The following is a 17,281-nucleotide window of genomic DNA, read 5'->3' on the forward strand; positions in this document are numbered from 1 at the left end:
TTTATTAAATCTCTGTCCTGTCATGCACAACTTTTTTTGAATATTCTGTATAATGAAATGGGAGGTAGGCATAAAACACTTCTACAGCATACCAAAGTGTGAGGGTTGTCTGAAGGAAAAGCACTTATATGACTGAGTTGTGAGCTGAAGTAGCCTTTCTTTTTTTTTTTTTAAGATTTTAAAAATTTATTTATGTGTGTGAGAGTGAGCACAAGCAGGGGGAGGGGCAGAGGGAAAAGCAGGCTCCCCGCTGAGCAGGCAGCCTGAATCTGGGCTCAATCCCAGGACCCCCAAGATCATGACTGAGCTGAAAGCAGATGCCTAACCAACTGAGCTGTTTTAATTCAAAATATTTAGTAATATTTTAAAATTACTTAAAATAATCAGTAGTAAGAAGAGTGGTATTGTCATTTGTGCAAACCTCTTTAATGTCAGACTTAATAGAAGACAGCTGGATCTTCGTATCTGCATTAGATCTATTGTGATTTGTTCTTCTGGTTTAGGTATATGAAGTAAATCTCATGCAGATTTGTAATTTTAAAAATGGTATTTATAGCACTTAACAACATTTTGAAATAATTGTAGACATCTTCTTTGGTACTGCACCAAAACTCAACAAGTAGCAGTTTCTTAAAGGTTAGGTGCAAGGTAGAATTTGAAACTGTATCCATGAACTCTTTGTACTAAATGAAAATGCATGGATCTAACTTACATATCAAATGGATTATTTTTCCATGCATGTTTTTGTAATACCATACATTGGTCATTTAGAAAGTACTGGCTCACTGAGTTACGCGGATCTTACAGTGATTCAAGATTATGCTATATCAAAAAATCATGGTTATTTAATATCACCACTGATCTCATCAGAAAAGTCTAAGTAATAGGAAGGAAGTTGTCAAGTTCATGTGGTGCATAAAAGTTTTCCCAAGTTCTAATTTTTGCTTGAACACTTACATTTTACCATTAGCAACAAATGCTGTAATTTTTTTTTTTCCTTGAAATGACAGGCTCACTTCATTCCATTTTTAGAGAAGGTCGTCCAAATACCCAAGTCTTAATCATCTGTTTGTCAGTAGTACTTCTAAGATAAAAATGAGCTGTTTAAAGAAAAGTTACTTCAGGGGCACCTCTCTCTCAAATAAATAAAATCGTTTTTAAAAAGTCTATCACATTAACATCTATTTACGACTGTGATTTTAAATGAATGCATAAATATTTAAAAATTTTTCCAGTGTTAAAAAAATTTCCCAGTGTTGGGGTGCCTGGGTGGCTTAGTGGGTTAGGCCTCTACCTTCAGCTCAGGTCGTGATCTCAGGGTCCTGGGATCAAGCCCCACATCAGGCTCTCTGCACAGCAGGGAGCCTGCTTCTCTGTCTACTTGTGATCTCTCTCTTTCTCTGTTGAATAAATAAATAAAATCTTAAAAAAAAATTTCCCAGTGTTAATTTCTAATATGGTAACTGTACATAGAAATAATGCACATAAGCAGCTGTTCTTTGGATTCCTCAATAACTTTAAATAGTATAAAGGAGTCCTGAGACTAAAAACTTAGAGAAATGCGAATCTAACCCTCTGGTTCTTAACAATATGCTAAACATACCCTAATGAAAATCCGAATAGTCCAGACAGGACTAGGTTTTTAAAAAATAATTCTAAGAATTGTTTACCTGTGAACATGACCTGTCATCTACAACTTATGCAAATGTGACCTTTGAATAGTGTTGCTTCTAATTCCCTAGTGTCTTTAATATGCTGTTTTCTGAGGACTCCCCTGTGCCAGAGATTTTTTGGTGCTGTATCAAATCTGAGACTATTCCATAAGGTGGTATTGTTTTCAAAACTTATAGCAGAAGTATCTGTGGGTTCAGGGCAGAAAGAAAGGCAACTTGCCATACTATGCATGGTTTTCCACCTCAGCATCATTTTGGGGGGGTGCTTAAAAAGAATGATTATAGTCCCCCATTGGGCTCCCTGCTCAGCAGAGAGCCTGCTTCTCCCTCTGCCTGCTGCTCCCCCGGTTTGTGGCCACCCTGCCCCCGATCAATAAATGAATAAAATTTAAAAATTAAAAAAGAATGATAATAAAAGGTGATTTTAGTCTTTTTCACTGTCACCATGCCTCCCCCAAAAAGGTAATTTGTTAACAATACAGAATGTTAAGAACCATTGCTTTACTCAACAGCTAATCTGTACTAATGCCTGTTTCATATCCTGCAACAGATCAGAATTTAACTAAAAGGCTAGTTAAGAGCATAAGGACATATTTAATGAGGTGTGCAATACCTATTTGATTCCAGTGAACCACAGAGCTATATTTCCAATACCTCTGAGAAATCATTTGTATGTCTGTTGAGGTGCAATGGTAGAACTATTTTTTTTTTTTTTCATCAAGAGAGTTGATGTGAAGAAAGCTAAATTCGGTTCATCTGTAGCTGGCAATAATCAAAAGGGGGCAAAAAAGTCACAAAACAGGAATTTGAAGGAAGATAAGCTAGTCAGGCTAAAAAGTTTACATAATTTTTTTTATTAGTTTAAAAAAAATCCTCTTAGGATGCCTTGGTCTTAGGACCTTCAGTGTTCCTCTGTGAAATACACTGACCTTCCCTAGTAGACCAAAGTTGAAATATGTTGACCTACCCTAATTGCTATAGGGGGGGAAACTGAGCTTTTGAAAGCTACTGGTGAACAAAATGAATACTCAGAAGTCCACATGAATGAATTGGTTCCGGATTTTCTAATGGAGGAAATGTTTGTTGGAGAATCATGTTGGAATTCTTCACACCTAGATCTTATTCATCCTATGTATAAGTGGACTCAGAAGTGCTGACCTCACTATATTATCAAGATGTTGGGCAGCATTGAATATGAGCTTAGTTTGGGAAGAGCTACTTTGGCTTTCAATAGTCCTTTGCTAATCTTGTAAGTCATTCACTGCAAATATTCTTTTCTAATATTAAAAGTGGAATACACGTTGAAAGAGAAACTAGAACAGCATACCACACCCCCTTGTAATTTGTGTTTGAAGGCCACAGTGCTATAAGTGTGCCGTCATTATACTTAGAATAATTCATATATTGTAAAATTTTAGAATTTATTTTATATTTTGACACATTAGTATTTAAATGTGGGGGGAAGGTCCAGAAGCACAGAACTTAATACATAGTTTATACTTGAGAAATATTTGTTCATTGAATTTTTCTGTGTTCACAAATAAGTAAGAGTAGGCCAAAACCATAATATCATCAGCGTTTTTGAAAGAAATGAAAGGGCTTGGCCACCAGCAGAAGCTTAGATCAAATTTCTATATATTATGAATAATAACTGGAAAGTGTCTTTGACCAGTAGTGCCAAGGATCGACACACTTTATTTATATTAACATTTTAATTGAATGATATTCTGTAAGAGTATAAGAGTTGCTACAGTTTATTTTATTATCTTTGTTCCCAAGATAGTCATAGGCAGAAACCATTATTCACTGTCGAACATTTGAAATTGGAGTATTTCTTCCTTCGGCTTAATTGTTACCTATTCTTAATCTGTCCCTTCTCCCAAAATATTTTAGGTAGCAGAGTGAAAATGTAAAAACAAACAAACCTTGAGCTAAATGGTGTTGTTAATGATTTTTAAGTAGCAAGTTCAAGGATTCCTGACTGAATTAAGTGAATGCTATCAAGATAACTGTACCCAGGGACCCCTGGGTGACTCAGTTGGTTTAGCATCTGACTCTTGGCTTTCGCCTCAGGTTATGATATCAGGGTCCTGAGATCTGAGGCCCTTTCAGGCTCTGTGCTCAGCAGGGAGTCTGTTTCCCCTCTCCCTCTGCCCCACCTGGCTCATGTAAGCTTTCTCTCTCTCAAAATAAATGAATCTTCAAAAAAAAAAAAAAAGGTAATTTTACCCATATTTTCCCAACTGTGCACTCATATAGCCAAGGAGGAATTATTTACACCATGGAAATTGGCACGCACTACAAATCAAGGCTTCCTCCTTGTTAAATATTTGCCACAATGCCCCCATTCTGAATGTATCTGATTTTCATTTTTACAGTAGAATAATAGCTTTAGGTTTCACTGTGACGTAGAAAGGTGGTGAAGAGACACTGGAGCCAAACTGCCTGGGTTCAGATACCAATTCTGTACTTATTAGCTTGTGTTATCCTAGGCAAGTTAGTCGATCTTATCTTTAATGAGATAATAGCTATGCTTGCCTTATAGGGTGGATATGAGGATTAAATATGTTAATGCATGTAAAGCACTTAAGACAGGGTTTAGTTTATAGTTAAATCTTATCTGGCAACCTCAATTATCCAGAGCATAGCCAGGATTCAGGAAGCAAACAAAAATGTCACTGAGCAACCAATATAAATATCAGGGTACTTGCAACTGAATCCCTTCAGCTCTCTTTGGAAGCCTGTTTTACTTTTCCCTTAGACCAAAGCTTCATTGACTTTTCAGAGTTGAAAGCAGATTGAAAATATAAAATTAGGAAGAGAGAGAGACGCTGTTAGTGAGAACCTACCCCCCCCCACCAAAAAAGAAATTACCCAAATGAGAACTCAAAAATGAGTCAGACTGGATGACTTCTAAGGTCCATTCTAGCTCCAAAAATCTGACTTTGGTGAAAAATTTTAACAGTTTGGGGACAAATAAGCTTACCAGTACCATATAAAATAATGACTCACAAAGATGATCCACTCTCAATAATAAATCATAATCAGTATATCCTAGTTAGGAAAATAGGACAGTATAGATTACTTTTTTAAATGTTGTAAAAATTATTTGTGTAAAACTTTTTGTTACTTGGAAGTTTTACTTTTAGAGGATACCCAATTCCCTGACAATACCAGTTAAAGGAAGGCATTACTGTAGTTCATTAAAAGACAGTCTCTGTCCTTAAAACGCTATTAATTTAGAGAAGGACTACAACATGCCAACTGAAACGCAAAGCAAAATGAAGTACTAGATAAAGGTTAAAAACCAAGTGACAAGGGAACAAAGAGGGAACATTTATGTTCTCTCTTGGAACTTGGGAAAAGATTATAGGAGGCAGCATTTGAGCTGGGATTTGAGTAATGCACAGGCAGAGAAGGAGGGGGGAGTGTCAGCAGATGTAGGAAATTTTAGTCTTAGGGAACAGAAAGAACAAAAAGGAGAATTATAAAAAGTGAATGACAGTAGCCAATACCATGTGCCTAGATGTGAGTGTTCATGAGATGGGGTTGTAGTGGAGATATATCAAACTGAAAAGATCAGTTGGGACCAGTATGGGACCCTCATAAAAGGCTTTCAATGCTAGGCCAAAGGGTCAGGAGAGACTTTAGAGCCAGAAGAGAGTCATGATGCAAGCAAGTGATGGCAGAAGTCAACCAGGAAGGTAAACTCTGATGAAACTTTAAAGGACAGGGAAATATTGGATATAGAGTGATAAGTTAGGAGATTACTGAAGGAGTTCAGGCAAGGAAATTATGAGGACGTATATTAAGTAGGCAGCAGGAATGGAAGGAAGGATCTGATAATACACCAAGGAAATCACATCTACATGACTGCTTAGGTTAGCAGTGAGTATTCAGACAGGATTCTGAGAATTCATACCAGATGACCAGAGGGCTCTGATACCATTAACAGAGGGTTGTGATTGGGAAGGGAAGGAGGAAGCAATTTTTAAATAGTTGCAAAGGTGTAGGGCGGAGGAGATGTGTAAGAATGTTTCAAAATAGGTCTTGTATATGATTAGAAAACTGATTCAATAGATAGTTGGACTATATATAGCATATGTGAATTTGGGGCAATTAAAGCACAGCATTGTTCCCTATGTGTGGTCAAAGTACATTTCTTGACCGTCCTTGTTTTTTAATCTCCATCTGACCACAATGGTCTGTATGTTCCTTAGCATCCACCCCTGCCACCCACCTCATATCTTCCAAAAGAATGAAAACTTATTGCTATTAGTCAAAAAGTTTAGGACACATCTGTGATTTAAAAAGAAATCTTTAAAATTATATTCTAAAGCTTGAGTTTTAGAATTATCTCTACTTTCAAAGATTATACAGGTTACACTATTAGAAATGCATGCTGGGTTGAATAATCTTTATAACCAGAAATTTTCCTGAATTATCTCTGCTTTCAAGGATTATACAGGTTGCACTATTAGAAATAAATGCTGGGTTAAATAATCTTCGTAACCAAAACTTTTCCTGACAGGTGGCTTGTAGAGAAAAGACAAATAATGACAAAAGAGAATTGAAATAATATCTGTGCTTTTAGTGCCAAAGCTAGAAATGTAAAACTCCCAAATAAATAGAAAAATGAGCTGCTCTCTTGCAAAATAGCCAATTCTCTAGATCTGTAAGGGATATTTGGGTCATATGTTAATAGAGGAGAAAAATACATCAAAAGGCATCCCAGACTCCTCCACTTCCCCTTGCTTTCAAGATTTTCTTCATGTAAATGAGAGTAAGTCATCAGTGTCTACCAAACTGAGTATCAGCAAATTAGTGAAGTTGTAAAAGGTTTTAACTTAATGGCTATCATATATTTTTAAAAGTGTCTTTAGAACTTTAAGGATCTGTAATAATACCCTATGAATCTGTTCTTTTAATTAGTAACTTCAAGTAAGATCATCTTGATCTTTTGAAGACTTTGGCCACCAGGAACCATAAACTTAAGGGATTACTTGGGTAGTAATTCTGCCATGTACCTTGCCATCTTAGGTTTGTACTCTTAATTTGATCATGGAAAGTATGAATATTGTTTTAGTAGTAAACTTTTGTATTTAAATTCTAAAGTCTCTTACCTTACAAATTGAAAAAAATGACGTAGTTAAATCTAGTTAAAGAGATAAAGCCTTTTAGAGTCCTGTGCCCACGAGCTTGCACACGTGTGGGTAGTTAAATCTAGTTAAAGAGATAAAGCCTTTTAGAGTCCTGTGCCCACGAGCTTGCACACGTGTGGGTGGGTATAGGGTTGTGTTTATTCCATACTGGAGTTTGATCATTAACCAAGATTAGTACCTTAACCTAGTATCAGTGGGAGGTTTCTCTGGTTGGTAATCTCTAAACATTCAAAGAGCTCTATTCTTTTGCTGAAGATTATTGGTCTCAGGTTGTATAAACTAGAAGGAATATAAACCTTGATAAGCATTGGAATGGCATGAGTAATCTGACATTCTCACAACACCAGGAAAGATAATGTTTATCCTTTACTTTTCTCACAGGATTTACATAGTTGGGGGTAGAGAGGAAGGTGTTAAAGAGATTAAGCCTCTAGACTAAGATTTAGATTATTAGACTATTAGTCTAATTTCAGGCTTGACTTTCATTGGTGTTGAACCATACATTACTATTAATTTTACATGTTCTATTCATTGCTAACCTGATTAGGTCTGTACAAAACCTTAGAGTACCTTGGACAAATTTTATATTGCTTTAGAGGATATGGAAAAATGGCACATGTATGTGTTCACGTGTGCGTGCGTGCGCGCGCGTGTGTGTAGTATGTTTGGGCTCAAACATCTCAGATTACTACTTCCTGAAATGTAAATTCTTATACATTTTAGTAGTGAGCTCATGAGCCAGTCTATCACCTTATAAAATGGGAAAATATATAGTTAAGTATTTGTCTTTCCCAAATCTCAGATTCCCTCGGATGTAAACCCTCTTTTCTACCATCTGGGAGACTATTTATCTTTAAGAAAGACCTCTTGTAAGAGGTGAATTTGACCCTAAACTCAATACTGTTGAATTATAGGTAGTTAACCTGAAGAGAGGGGAGGTATTTGTTACATGTCGTAGCTTCCTTACTAAACTCTGAGTTCCTTAGGATCAGTAACCAAGGCTCAGCATGTTTATATCCCCTATAACATATGCATAGTAAGTGCCTAATAAACGTTAATTGAGTGAATGAGTATCCTTCCATGTCTCACTGGGAATACTGTAAAATCACTTTAGCAATTGGATTTTTATACTCAGAATGCTTACCAAAACTAAAACTGAATTTCTTTTCTTTTACAGGTGCAGGAGACATTGTTGCAATCATGATTGGCAATCTGAAAGGCACAAAAATTCTACAGTCTATTCAAAGAGGCATACAAGTAACAATGGTCATTGAAGTAGGGAAAAAACATGGCCCTTGGGTGAATCACTATTCAATTTTCTTCGTTTCTGTGTCCTTTTTTATTATTACGGCAGCAACTGTGGGCTATTTTATCTTTTATTCTGCTCGAAGATTACGGAATGCAAGAGCTCAAAGCAGGAAACAGGTTTGTAGTGGTTCTTTCTTCCAATCTAAAAATACTTTTTTTTTTACAAGATTTTATTTTTAAGTAATCTCTGCACCCAACATGGGGCTCAAACTCACAACCCCAGGATCAAGACTCACATGCTTCTCTTGACTGAGCCAGCCAGGAACCCTAAAAATACCCTTTTAATTGTAATTTCAGTCATGCATTTTAATGTATTTCACTTGCTAGACAGTGATCCATGCATGTTTTATGAAAAGTGATAGTTTTTAAAGCATACCAGCTTCCATCCTCTCAAAAGTTTTATTTTCTGTAATTTGTCCATGGCCTTAATCCTGCTCAATTAAATCTTCTGACATCTCATTACAGAGCACAGCCAGCATTTAATTATATATGGGTGTAAATACATATGTTCTTTTAAATTTTTTTCTAAATTACCAAAGCATTCCATGTTCAGTATAGAAAATATAGAAATCAGAAAATAAAAGGGAGAAAACCTTCACCCAAACCCCATATAACAAAATACTGCAGTTACCACCACTGTTATTTTACATGTATGTGTGTGTCTGTACATGCATGTATTTGCATGTGGGATCAGGGCTGGGAAGAGACTAGGCTGAATGTCATGAGGAGTTGGCTTTAAAGATCTGATGGTGCATGATATAGTGCCAGGCTCCAGTCATATATTCATAATTTCTATCATATCATGTTTTAACAACTGATGTATAGATAGGCACGAAGTACAGAATTAATAGAGCAAAAACACAGAAGCATCATTGAACCAGGAAATTACCTGTGGTTGTGTGCCATTGATCCTAGCACTTTTAAACTGTCTCCCATTCCCTTGATACCCTCATTTCCCATGTCCCATGGATACATCTTCAGTTCCTTTGGCCCTTCTCTGTGTTTGTTACACTTGCTGTCAAAATCCAACCCTGGTTTAATCCTGCTTCCTCCCTGCTCTGTGCCTGCACTTTCAAGTAGCAGAAAAACACTGACCTCAGCACAGACTGATCTCACTTTATTTTTTTTTTAAAGATTTTATTTACTTGACAGAGATCACAAGTGGGCAGAGAGGCAAGCAGAGAGAGAGAGAGAGAGAGGAGGAAGCAGGCTCCCTGCAGAGCAGAGAGCCCAATGCGGGACTCAATCCCAGGACCCTGAGATCATGACCTGAGCTGAAGGCAGAGGCCTAACCACTGAGCCACCCAGGCGCCCCCTGATCTCACTTTAAATTTATGACCACAAACTCTGAGTGAGCCCTTAATGCTGCCAACAATCATACTATATATTCTTAGCTACCCTGCCCCCACTTTTGCAAGTAACTAATCATAAATATTCTTTTCTCCTTAAACCTCCAGCACCTCCCCCAACTTTGCTCTCTGCTTGTAGTTTGGATCTCAGTCCACTGAGGAAGTTGAAGTGATCTGGAGAGTACTTCTCCTTGCTTCCGCGATAGCTACTCATCTGTGTGCATCTGTATCTCCATCCTATGTCCTCTGCCCTGTCTTCTGTCACTGTGGATGTACAAAAATGCTATTATTGCTTCCCTTTTCAAAAGAACGTCTCTTGACGCAGGCCAGAAATCTTGGAATTATCCTTTATTTCTCTTTTACCTCTCACTTCCCATGTAACCTTCATCAGCAAATCTTGTTAGTTCTGCCTTCATTAAATATCCAGAATCCAGTTACTTGTCACCACTTCCACTGCCTCCACCCTGGTCCAAGCCACCATCATTTCCTAGCTCCTCCCCCTCTTAAGTATTCTCAACACAACAGAGCGTGGTGCTGTTTCTCCAGAATGCTCAGCAAGGATTTAATGCATTCAGCTGATCATATAGTGAGGGCAGGAATACATTTTTTTATGTACTGAGAAGTTCCTCCCCAGGCAATGAAATTCTGGCCACTTATGTATTCTCTTTCTAAGAAGGAATGATGAACCCAATTTATTGGGGAGTAGGGGAGCAGTGAAGATTTCTATATTGAAGTTAATTGAATTTAGGAAAAGACTAGAAATTGAAATCTTATTATAAAACCTTCATAAAGATTAGACACCAGTATATGGTAATGAGTGATGGTTCTCTCAATGTTTATAGTTAATTACAGTTTACAGTTAATTGTTCCTCTCCTCAGAGAAGCAGCTTATCACATTGGTGGCAGGTTCAGTCTGTTACTAGCTGTGGTCAAAAGGATGTTTAAGTTTCTTAAGCCATTCAGTAGTTTCACAGTATGTTAATATTTGACATTTATATATTGTACTGTTTTTATCTCTGAGGTTAGAGAGAAATTGGTATCCAGTGTGACTATTAAAGGTTATGGATACAATGGCGAGAGTGTTTGGTTTTACATATGTTCATGATGAGATATGTATTTCTGTATTCTAAGTGCTATAGTAAATCTGTCTGCATGGCATTAAACCCCATCAGAAAGTAATGATTTATAAAGAATTGATTGCTGTCACATAACTTTCACTGAATATTTAACTCTGGTCTCATCACTCCTTTAAGTAATTTTCATAGTTTATAATATATTTTATGAAAAGTTGTATAAAAATGGTCAAGAATAGCATTACAGTGTAGCGGGGTGACTCAGTCAGTGACTCTTGATTTTAACCCAGGTCATCATTTCAGGGTCATGGGATCGAGCTCGAAGTGCCAGCTTCCATGCTCAGCACAGAGTTGGCTTGAGATTCTCTCCCTCTCCTCCTACCTCTCCCCCTCTCGACCTCTGCTCATGTGCACACTCAACATGCGCTCGCCCGCTCTCTCTCTCCCTCTCTCAAATAAACCTTTTAAAAAAGAACAGCATTAAAACTTCTCACCTTTTAGAGAAGGCTTTGGAAAGGGCCTCTTTACTGCATAGTGGGCTATATCTGTGTATCCTTTGGTGACTAAAGGATTAGATATATGACTGTTAATCCCTTTTGCTTATTAATATTTGAAAGTGCCACAATGTCATTTACATGTTCAGTTTTCCTGACTTCCTATTTATTTTTAAAAGGTATAGCTTGATACACGTGATGGTTATAACTAAATACTTAACTGCGTTGCTACCATTTTGCAGGTAGAAATGGTAATGAAACTGAGTTATGGAAACTTGCCTTCATTAGAATATGAGGAATTCATTAGAATATTCAGGATTGTCTTTCCTCTGAACTATTATAATGCATAGTATATAATGTCAAGCAAACTGGTAAATGTATAATTATAAATTTGATGACCAAGATATCCAAATATAATGGGTAGCACATAGTGGCCACATGCCTGATATGTCATAATACGATGTGTGAGAATACATGTCATCCCTGTGTCTGTGCATAGAAATCTTTTAAACACATCTTTTATTTTAAACACATCTTTTAAACAAATGAAAAGTATGAATGGGTTGTGAATGAAGGTAGCTTGTTAGGCATTACATGGTGGATTTGTGTCCACACTGGGAACACCAATAACCTAAGACCAGGAAGATTATGGAAAACCTTATGGTGTGCTCGAACTAATGAATTTGGGAGTGACCACTATAACTTGACTCTGGCATGCAACACCCAGAATTTTGGTGTATGGTGCATGTATCCTAACTGTACTTAAGCAGTTAATACTCAGTGGAACAAGGCATATGTTTGATTAAACTTGGCTAGTGAAATAAAAGAGGGCTCTATGTGAAGTAGAACCTGGCCTAGGTGTAATAGAAGAAGCTGAATTAACTTTTAATGAAGAGTGACTTTCAGAAGAAGAGAATTTATTCTTTGAAATAGACATTGGAAGGAATCATCTGCCAGGAGGGAAAAAATGGGAATCCACTTGGAAAGAGGGTAATGACTTGATAATATGGTCACACAGACCCAATACATAATGCTAGAGAGTGCTAGCACTCAACACTGAGAAAGAGCATGTTTCTGACACAATAGGTCTGTTAACTATTCTACTACAAATGGAGGCCCAAGTACCCATGGACTAATGGCCTCCCATTTTTAGCTATGGAAGCTCAGGGAGAGCATCTTTGAGACACACGCAGATCCCTAACCTTGTCGACATTTTTTGAGTGAAATTATAACTTACATTGCTGATCCTCTAACTTATCTTGACCAAAGGGATAGACCAAAATAAGATGAGCTAGTAAGAATAATATTGAATGATACCCATGTATTCCTCATAGGAGGGAGATGGCCTTCCTGCACGATAGTCAATAGGAACCTATAACTATATAACAGTGTGAATCGAGCCAAGTGATTGGTTTTGTCCTCAGCTAATATGGAACCTAGAAATGACAGAATCATCCTCACTGGTGATAACATTTGCCCGTAATAATTTCTAGTGTATGGGCAAAGAACAATTCTTCTAGGAAGGTTTAATAAACACTTCTGTGATACTTCCTGATTTATTTTGTGACCAAACCAAACCGTATCCTAACCATATTGCATATATGGTATAATACTAGTATTGTTGGCAAAATTCAACTACCTTAAATAAATAAATAAATCATGTGATAGTCAAATGTATTGGAAAACCGAACTGAAACCTCCAAAGAATATGATACCAATGGAGAGTGATTGGCCTGAGGAAGAATTAGATTCAGTTCTATTACCATATTAAATGGCTCTATACAGTTTTATCACAAAGTTCAAGTAGTCATAGAACAAGGAAGTAAACAGATAATTAAACTGGTACAACAATATAAAGATGTTTGAAATGGTCTTACGGATTGAAAGAAGCCTATTTATTCCCTTCATTGGCTTCTGCAAGTATTAGGTACGCTTGTGTTGTTCTTAACTGCACCTCACGTATAAATGCTGTACTAACTGCAGAAGTCCAAGTAACTATGACTGTTCTGTTGTTAAAAAGACCTTGATCAAGAAACGGGGGTGGGGGACACCCAGGTTGGCTCAGTGGGTTAAGGGTCCAACTCTTGATCTCAGCTCTGGTCTTGATCTCAGGGGTCATGAGTTCAACCCTCTGTTGGGCTCCATGCTGGGCATGGAACCTACTTAAAAAAAAAAAAAAGACTTCTTTGAAAGAAAAAGAGATATAGGGGATGGATTGTGCAGAAAGATAGCACAGTAGATCTAGTTGTTTACTCCTTGCTAGTCTCCAGGGGAACTGTAACGGGCCTTTGGGAATGTGGCCTCAAAGTGTTTTTTATGTTAGTTATTGATGATTTTGTTATACACAACTGGAGCAATGGACCATGTTGTACCAGCTTGTCATGCTTGTTTGGCACTACAGTCAAGATAGATGATACACCTATTTTCATTGTTGGGATTCTGAGTTTCAGGCAATATGGCCAGTTGCTAGCAGGATTACCTAGTGACCAGCCCCCATCTGAGCCTCAGATCCTGAGACTCAAATTGGTTTCCTGGGTAAAGATATGCCACACATGTCTTTGTAGTTTGCTGCCAAAGAGATAGCACTCCTTTGTGGTCTCACATGAGGAAGAACTAAGCTACATTAATATCTTAAAATTTGTCCTTGAACTTTAAAGCATGACTAAAAATATCTGAAATAGTTCTGGTTACATTAGGTTTTCTTCACTAGTACTTGAAATTAACTGGAAGACTTATCAGGTGTCTGCATACTGTACCACTACCAATATATACATTTATGGTGGGGAGATTCATATGTATGTGTCTGTTCCTGTACAAATTTGAGACTTATTGGAGCCTTTTACCAAACTATTATTTTGGCTATTAGATAAGAGTAGATTAAATAAATCACTCTCTTAGTAGGACCTAGTTGTATAATCTTTCTCTGACTTTTACTGAACAAAAGGAAGCTCTTATAATGGGTCTCAGGATTTTTTTTATATTCACTTACTCTAATCTTATATTTACATCACTAATTCTGAAGGTTTTGATTGTCTTTTTTGAAAAATGCAATAGTCTGAGTCATAACTTATCTACTGGGTCAAATTCCCCCTTCCCTCACTGCTCTTCCTTATAGTGCATTTCCTCATACTGTTCACAGTGATCACCTTCAGGCAAGTAGTCTGTACTCCTTTCTATCCCCATCTCCATAGTTCCATAGACTTACGGGAAACTGTATTATAGTCTGTACCTCTTCTTTCCTTTAGGAATGCTTCATTAAAATATTATGCATAGTTTTTTTGCTGAAAAAAGAAAGATTTCTTTCAGGTCACATATATATGAACGGCCACATGACTCAGACATTGATTTTGTTCACAGGAATAGATCTGAGGAAAAGAATCCTGTTACCGTAAATATTGATTCTGTTCTATAAACTCTGAGTCAAACTTTTATGAAAAAATTTTATTTTAAAAGAAGTGATAACTTCAAGTAAGAAAATCTGGTTTGCTTATATCCACCCTCATTTCTTGCTTTTGCATACCCTGCCCACCCATCAAGTAATTCGGTTTGATTACATGTCTAGTGTTACTCATGTGGGTTTCATTATGCTAAAAGCTGAATACCTTGGGACCCAAAACCAGGCTGACAAATCACCAGCCTGGAACATTTATTTTACTTAATTAGATGTAAATACACAAATAGACTAAGTAGAATATTTCTTGAGTTTATAATTTAAAAATTGAACATTGTAATATAGGATAAGAAGTGGCTTGACCTTTTTTCAGCCCAAATAAAGTCTCACTCAGAACTAAGAAAACTATGTAGCCAAGATTCTTCAGTGACTAGAATGATCACAGCTTTTCAATAGAGTAATGGCATTAAGCTTCTGTTAAGAAAACTGTCTGACCACCAAGCTTTTTTGAATTAGTCTTCAAGTCTCTTGCCAAATATTCTTATATCAGGTATCTCTTTGGATTGGAGAGGAGGCAGGGAGAGTCTCTTGATATAAAATACTTGCTTAAAAGAGTTCCCCAAATCACAGTAAGTAGCAAATTTAACAAGGATCTGAAGATTGTATAGTAGCTGACTTTGAGGTTTTTGGCTTTTTTTCTTATTTCTTTCATTTATCTTCTTCACAAGGAATGTGAAGCCTTTTAAAGGCTTCTTTGCTATTACACAATGAAGGCAGTGTACTGTAGTGGAGAGATCATGGACTTTAAAGCCAGATAGAACCTGGGCTTGAATTGAATCACAGCTCTGCAACTAACCAGCTGCCTGTACTTTAGTCAAGATTCTGAACCTTTTCTTGTCTATAAAACTTGAATATTAAAATACCTATTCCATAAGGTTGTTAATGATTAAACAAGATGACACATGTAAAAAAGCTTAGGGTTGATCGTGACCATGGTGGGAGCCAATATCTATTCCCTAAACCTTTGTTTCTCCAGATTTTGTGGGGTAGAGGCTTTTAATGAGTTCAACTGTGAGTTGGATGAGAAAATCATGAAAATCTGTTTTGATTTCTAAATTCAGAAACTATTCTTTGAGCAACTACTAGGCTCTATAGGAAATTTTTAAAAAATGGTTATGGCAGTCCTCCAGCTACTCGCAATCTAGTAGGAGAGAAAGACATGTGAATGGTACAATTACAGAATATGATAAGAAGTAGAGGGGCGCCTGGATGGCTCTGTTGTTTAAGCAGCTGCTTTTGGCTCTAGTTATGATCCTGGGGTCCTGGAATCAAGCTTCACTGGCTCCCTGCTTTGCAGGGAGTCTGTTTATCCACCACCCCACCCGACCCCTGCTCCTCCTCCCACTTATGTGCGCACACACTCTTTCTCTCTCTCAAATACTAAATACGTTTTTTAAAAAAGAGGTAGAAACAATGTGCTATTGGAATTTATAAGGTAGGAGGGAATTCTGAAATGGTGGCAAGGCATCAAAAAATTGTCCAATGTAATTTGTGTGACAAACTAGATATATGCTTGAAGTTCTGTTTTTAAAGACTAAAATAGAAATTACAGTTTGTGGGGCACCTGGGTGGCTCAGTGGGTTAAGCCTCTGCCTTCGGCTCAAGTCATGATCTCAGGGTTCTGGGATCAAGCCCCGCATCAGGCTCTCTGCTCAGTGGGGAGCCTGCCTCCCCCTCTCTCTCTGCCTGCCTCCCTGCCTACTTGTGTTCTCTCTCTCTGTCAAATAAATAAAATCTTTAAAAAAAAAAAGGAAAAAAAGAAATTACAGTTTGCTTTGGGACACATTTTTTTTTTTTATGTAGAGGCATATATTTGGGCACCCAGAAGTATGATTTAAGTAATATATCCAAACATATGTATTTAATATAAACTGCTTAATCTTAATGTTCTCATATTTCAGTTTTTAGAGGAATGAAGGCATCTTGGAAACCCTTGCTGTCAGTGTGACATTGAACTATTTTGAGTACTAATGGCAGCCTTGTGAGTGATCTTCCGTCAAGCTCTAAAAACACAGTTTGTGCTTCTCTCCAAAATCATGTGTCTCACATCCATATTTAATGAAAATGTCTTTGCTTTTCTTTATAAAAGTTCAGTAGGAGTTATTGGAATTACCCGAATTTCCTTTTGAAGGGCTTTTTTTTTAAAATTCCAAAGCTGCTCTGTTAAACATGGTTTATACTATGATGAAACTCTTTTCGAGATCCTTCAAAATCAAGTCCCTTGCCTAGGATCATCTGGCGTCTTGAATTTTGCCCTGTGTTTTTATATCCTCCTGCCTCTTTTTTTAAGCATTGGTCTTTTTTTTTTTTTTTAAGCATTGGTCTTAATGTGAGTTCCGTTCTCATAATCTCATAAGTGTAGACTTGGACATTACATTTCAAGCTTGCCTTTGAGCCCAGGCCTCAAATTTGCATTAGTCTTGCATATAATTAAACAAAGTTATATATTTCACAGTCATTCCTAATAAATTAATAAGCGCTAGCACTGGAGACTCAGGCACTTATGTTGTGTTGAATATCTTGGAATGAGAAATCAGACTACGTAGACTCAAGTAAATACACTAGAGATGTATCACTTCTTGTGCGTACAGTTCCCCAGCTGTGTCACAGTTTGTTTAATCAGAAGTGCTCTAAAGACAAAGTGCAAAATGATTGTCAAAGACTTCCTATCAACTGCATTTTTTTCTTTTCTTCTTTTCCTGTTTTTCTTCTTGCCTCCTTTTTTTTTTTCTTTTTTAACCATTTGCAGTTTTCACATCTAGGTTTCTAAA

At 37.0% G+C, this 17,281-nt stretch overlaps 1 protein-coding gene across 2 annotated transcripts in view; it reads left to right on the forward strand.

Annotated features, from left to right (window-relative positions):
• Window positions 1-17,281, forward strand: part of RNF128 (ring finger protein 128) — a 100,206-nt gene that overhangs the window by 56,430 nt on the left and 26,495 nt on the right. For both annotated transcript variants that reach the window (XM_032837086.1, XM_032837085.1), the window contains exon 2: window positions 8,013-8,260. In XM_032837086.1, the coding sequence (XP_032692977.1) occupies window positions 8,013-8,260 (248 nt within the window). The remainder of the gene's footprint in view (window positions 1-8,012; window positions 8,261-17,281) is intronic.

The sequence above is a fragment of the Lontra canadensis genome, unplaced genomic scaffold (assembly GCF_010015895.1).
Source record: "Lontra canadensis isolate GAN:19392208 unplaced genomic scaffold, GSC_riverotter_1.0 scaffold96, whole genome shotgun sequence".
NCBI lineage: Eukaryota > Metazoa > Chordata > Mammalia > Carnivora > Mustelidae > Lontra > Lontra canadensis.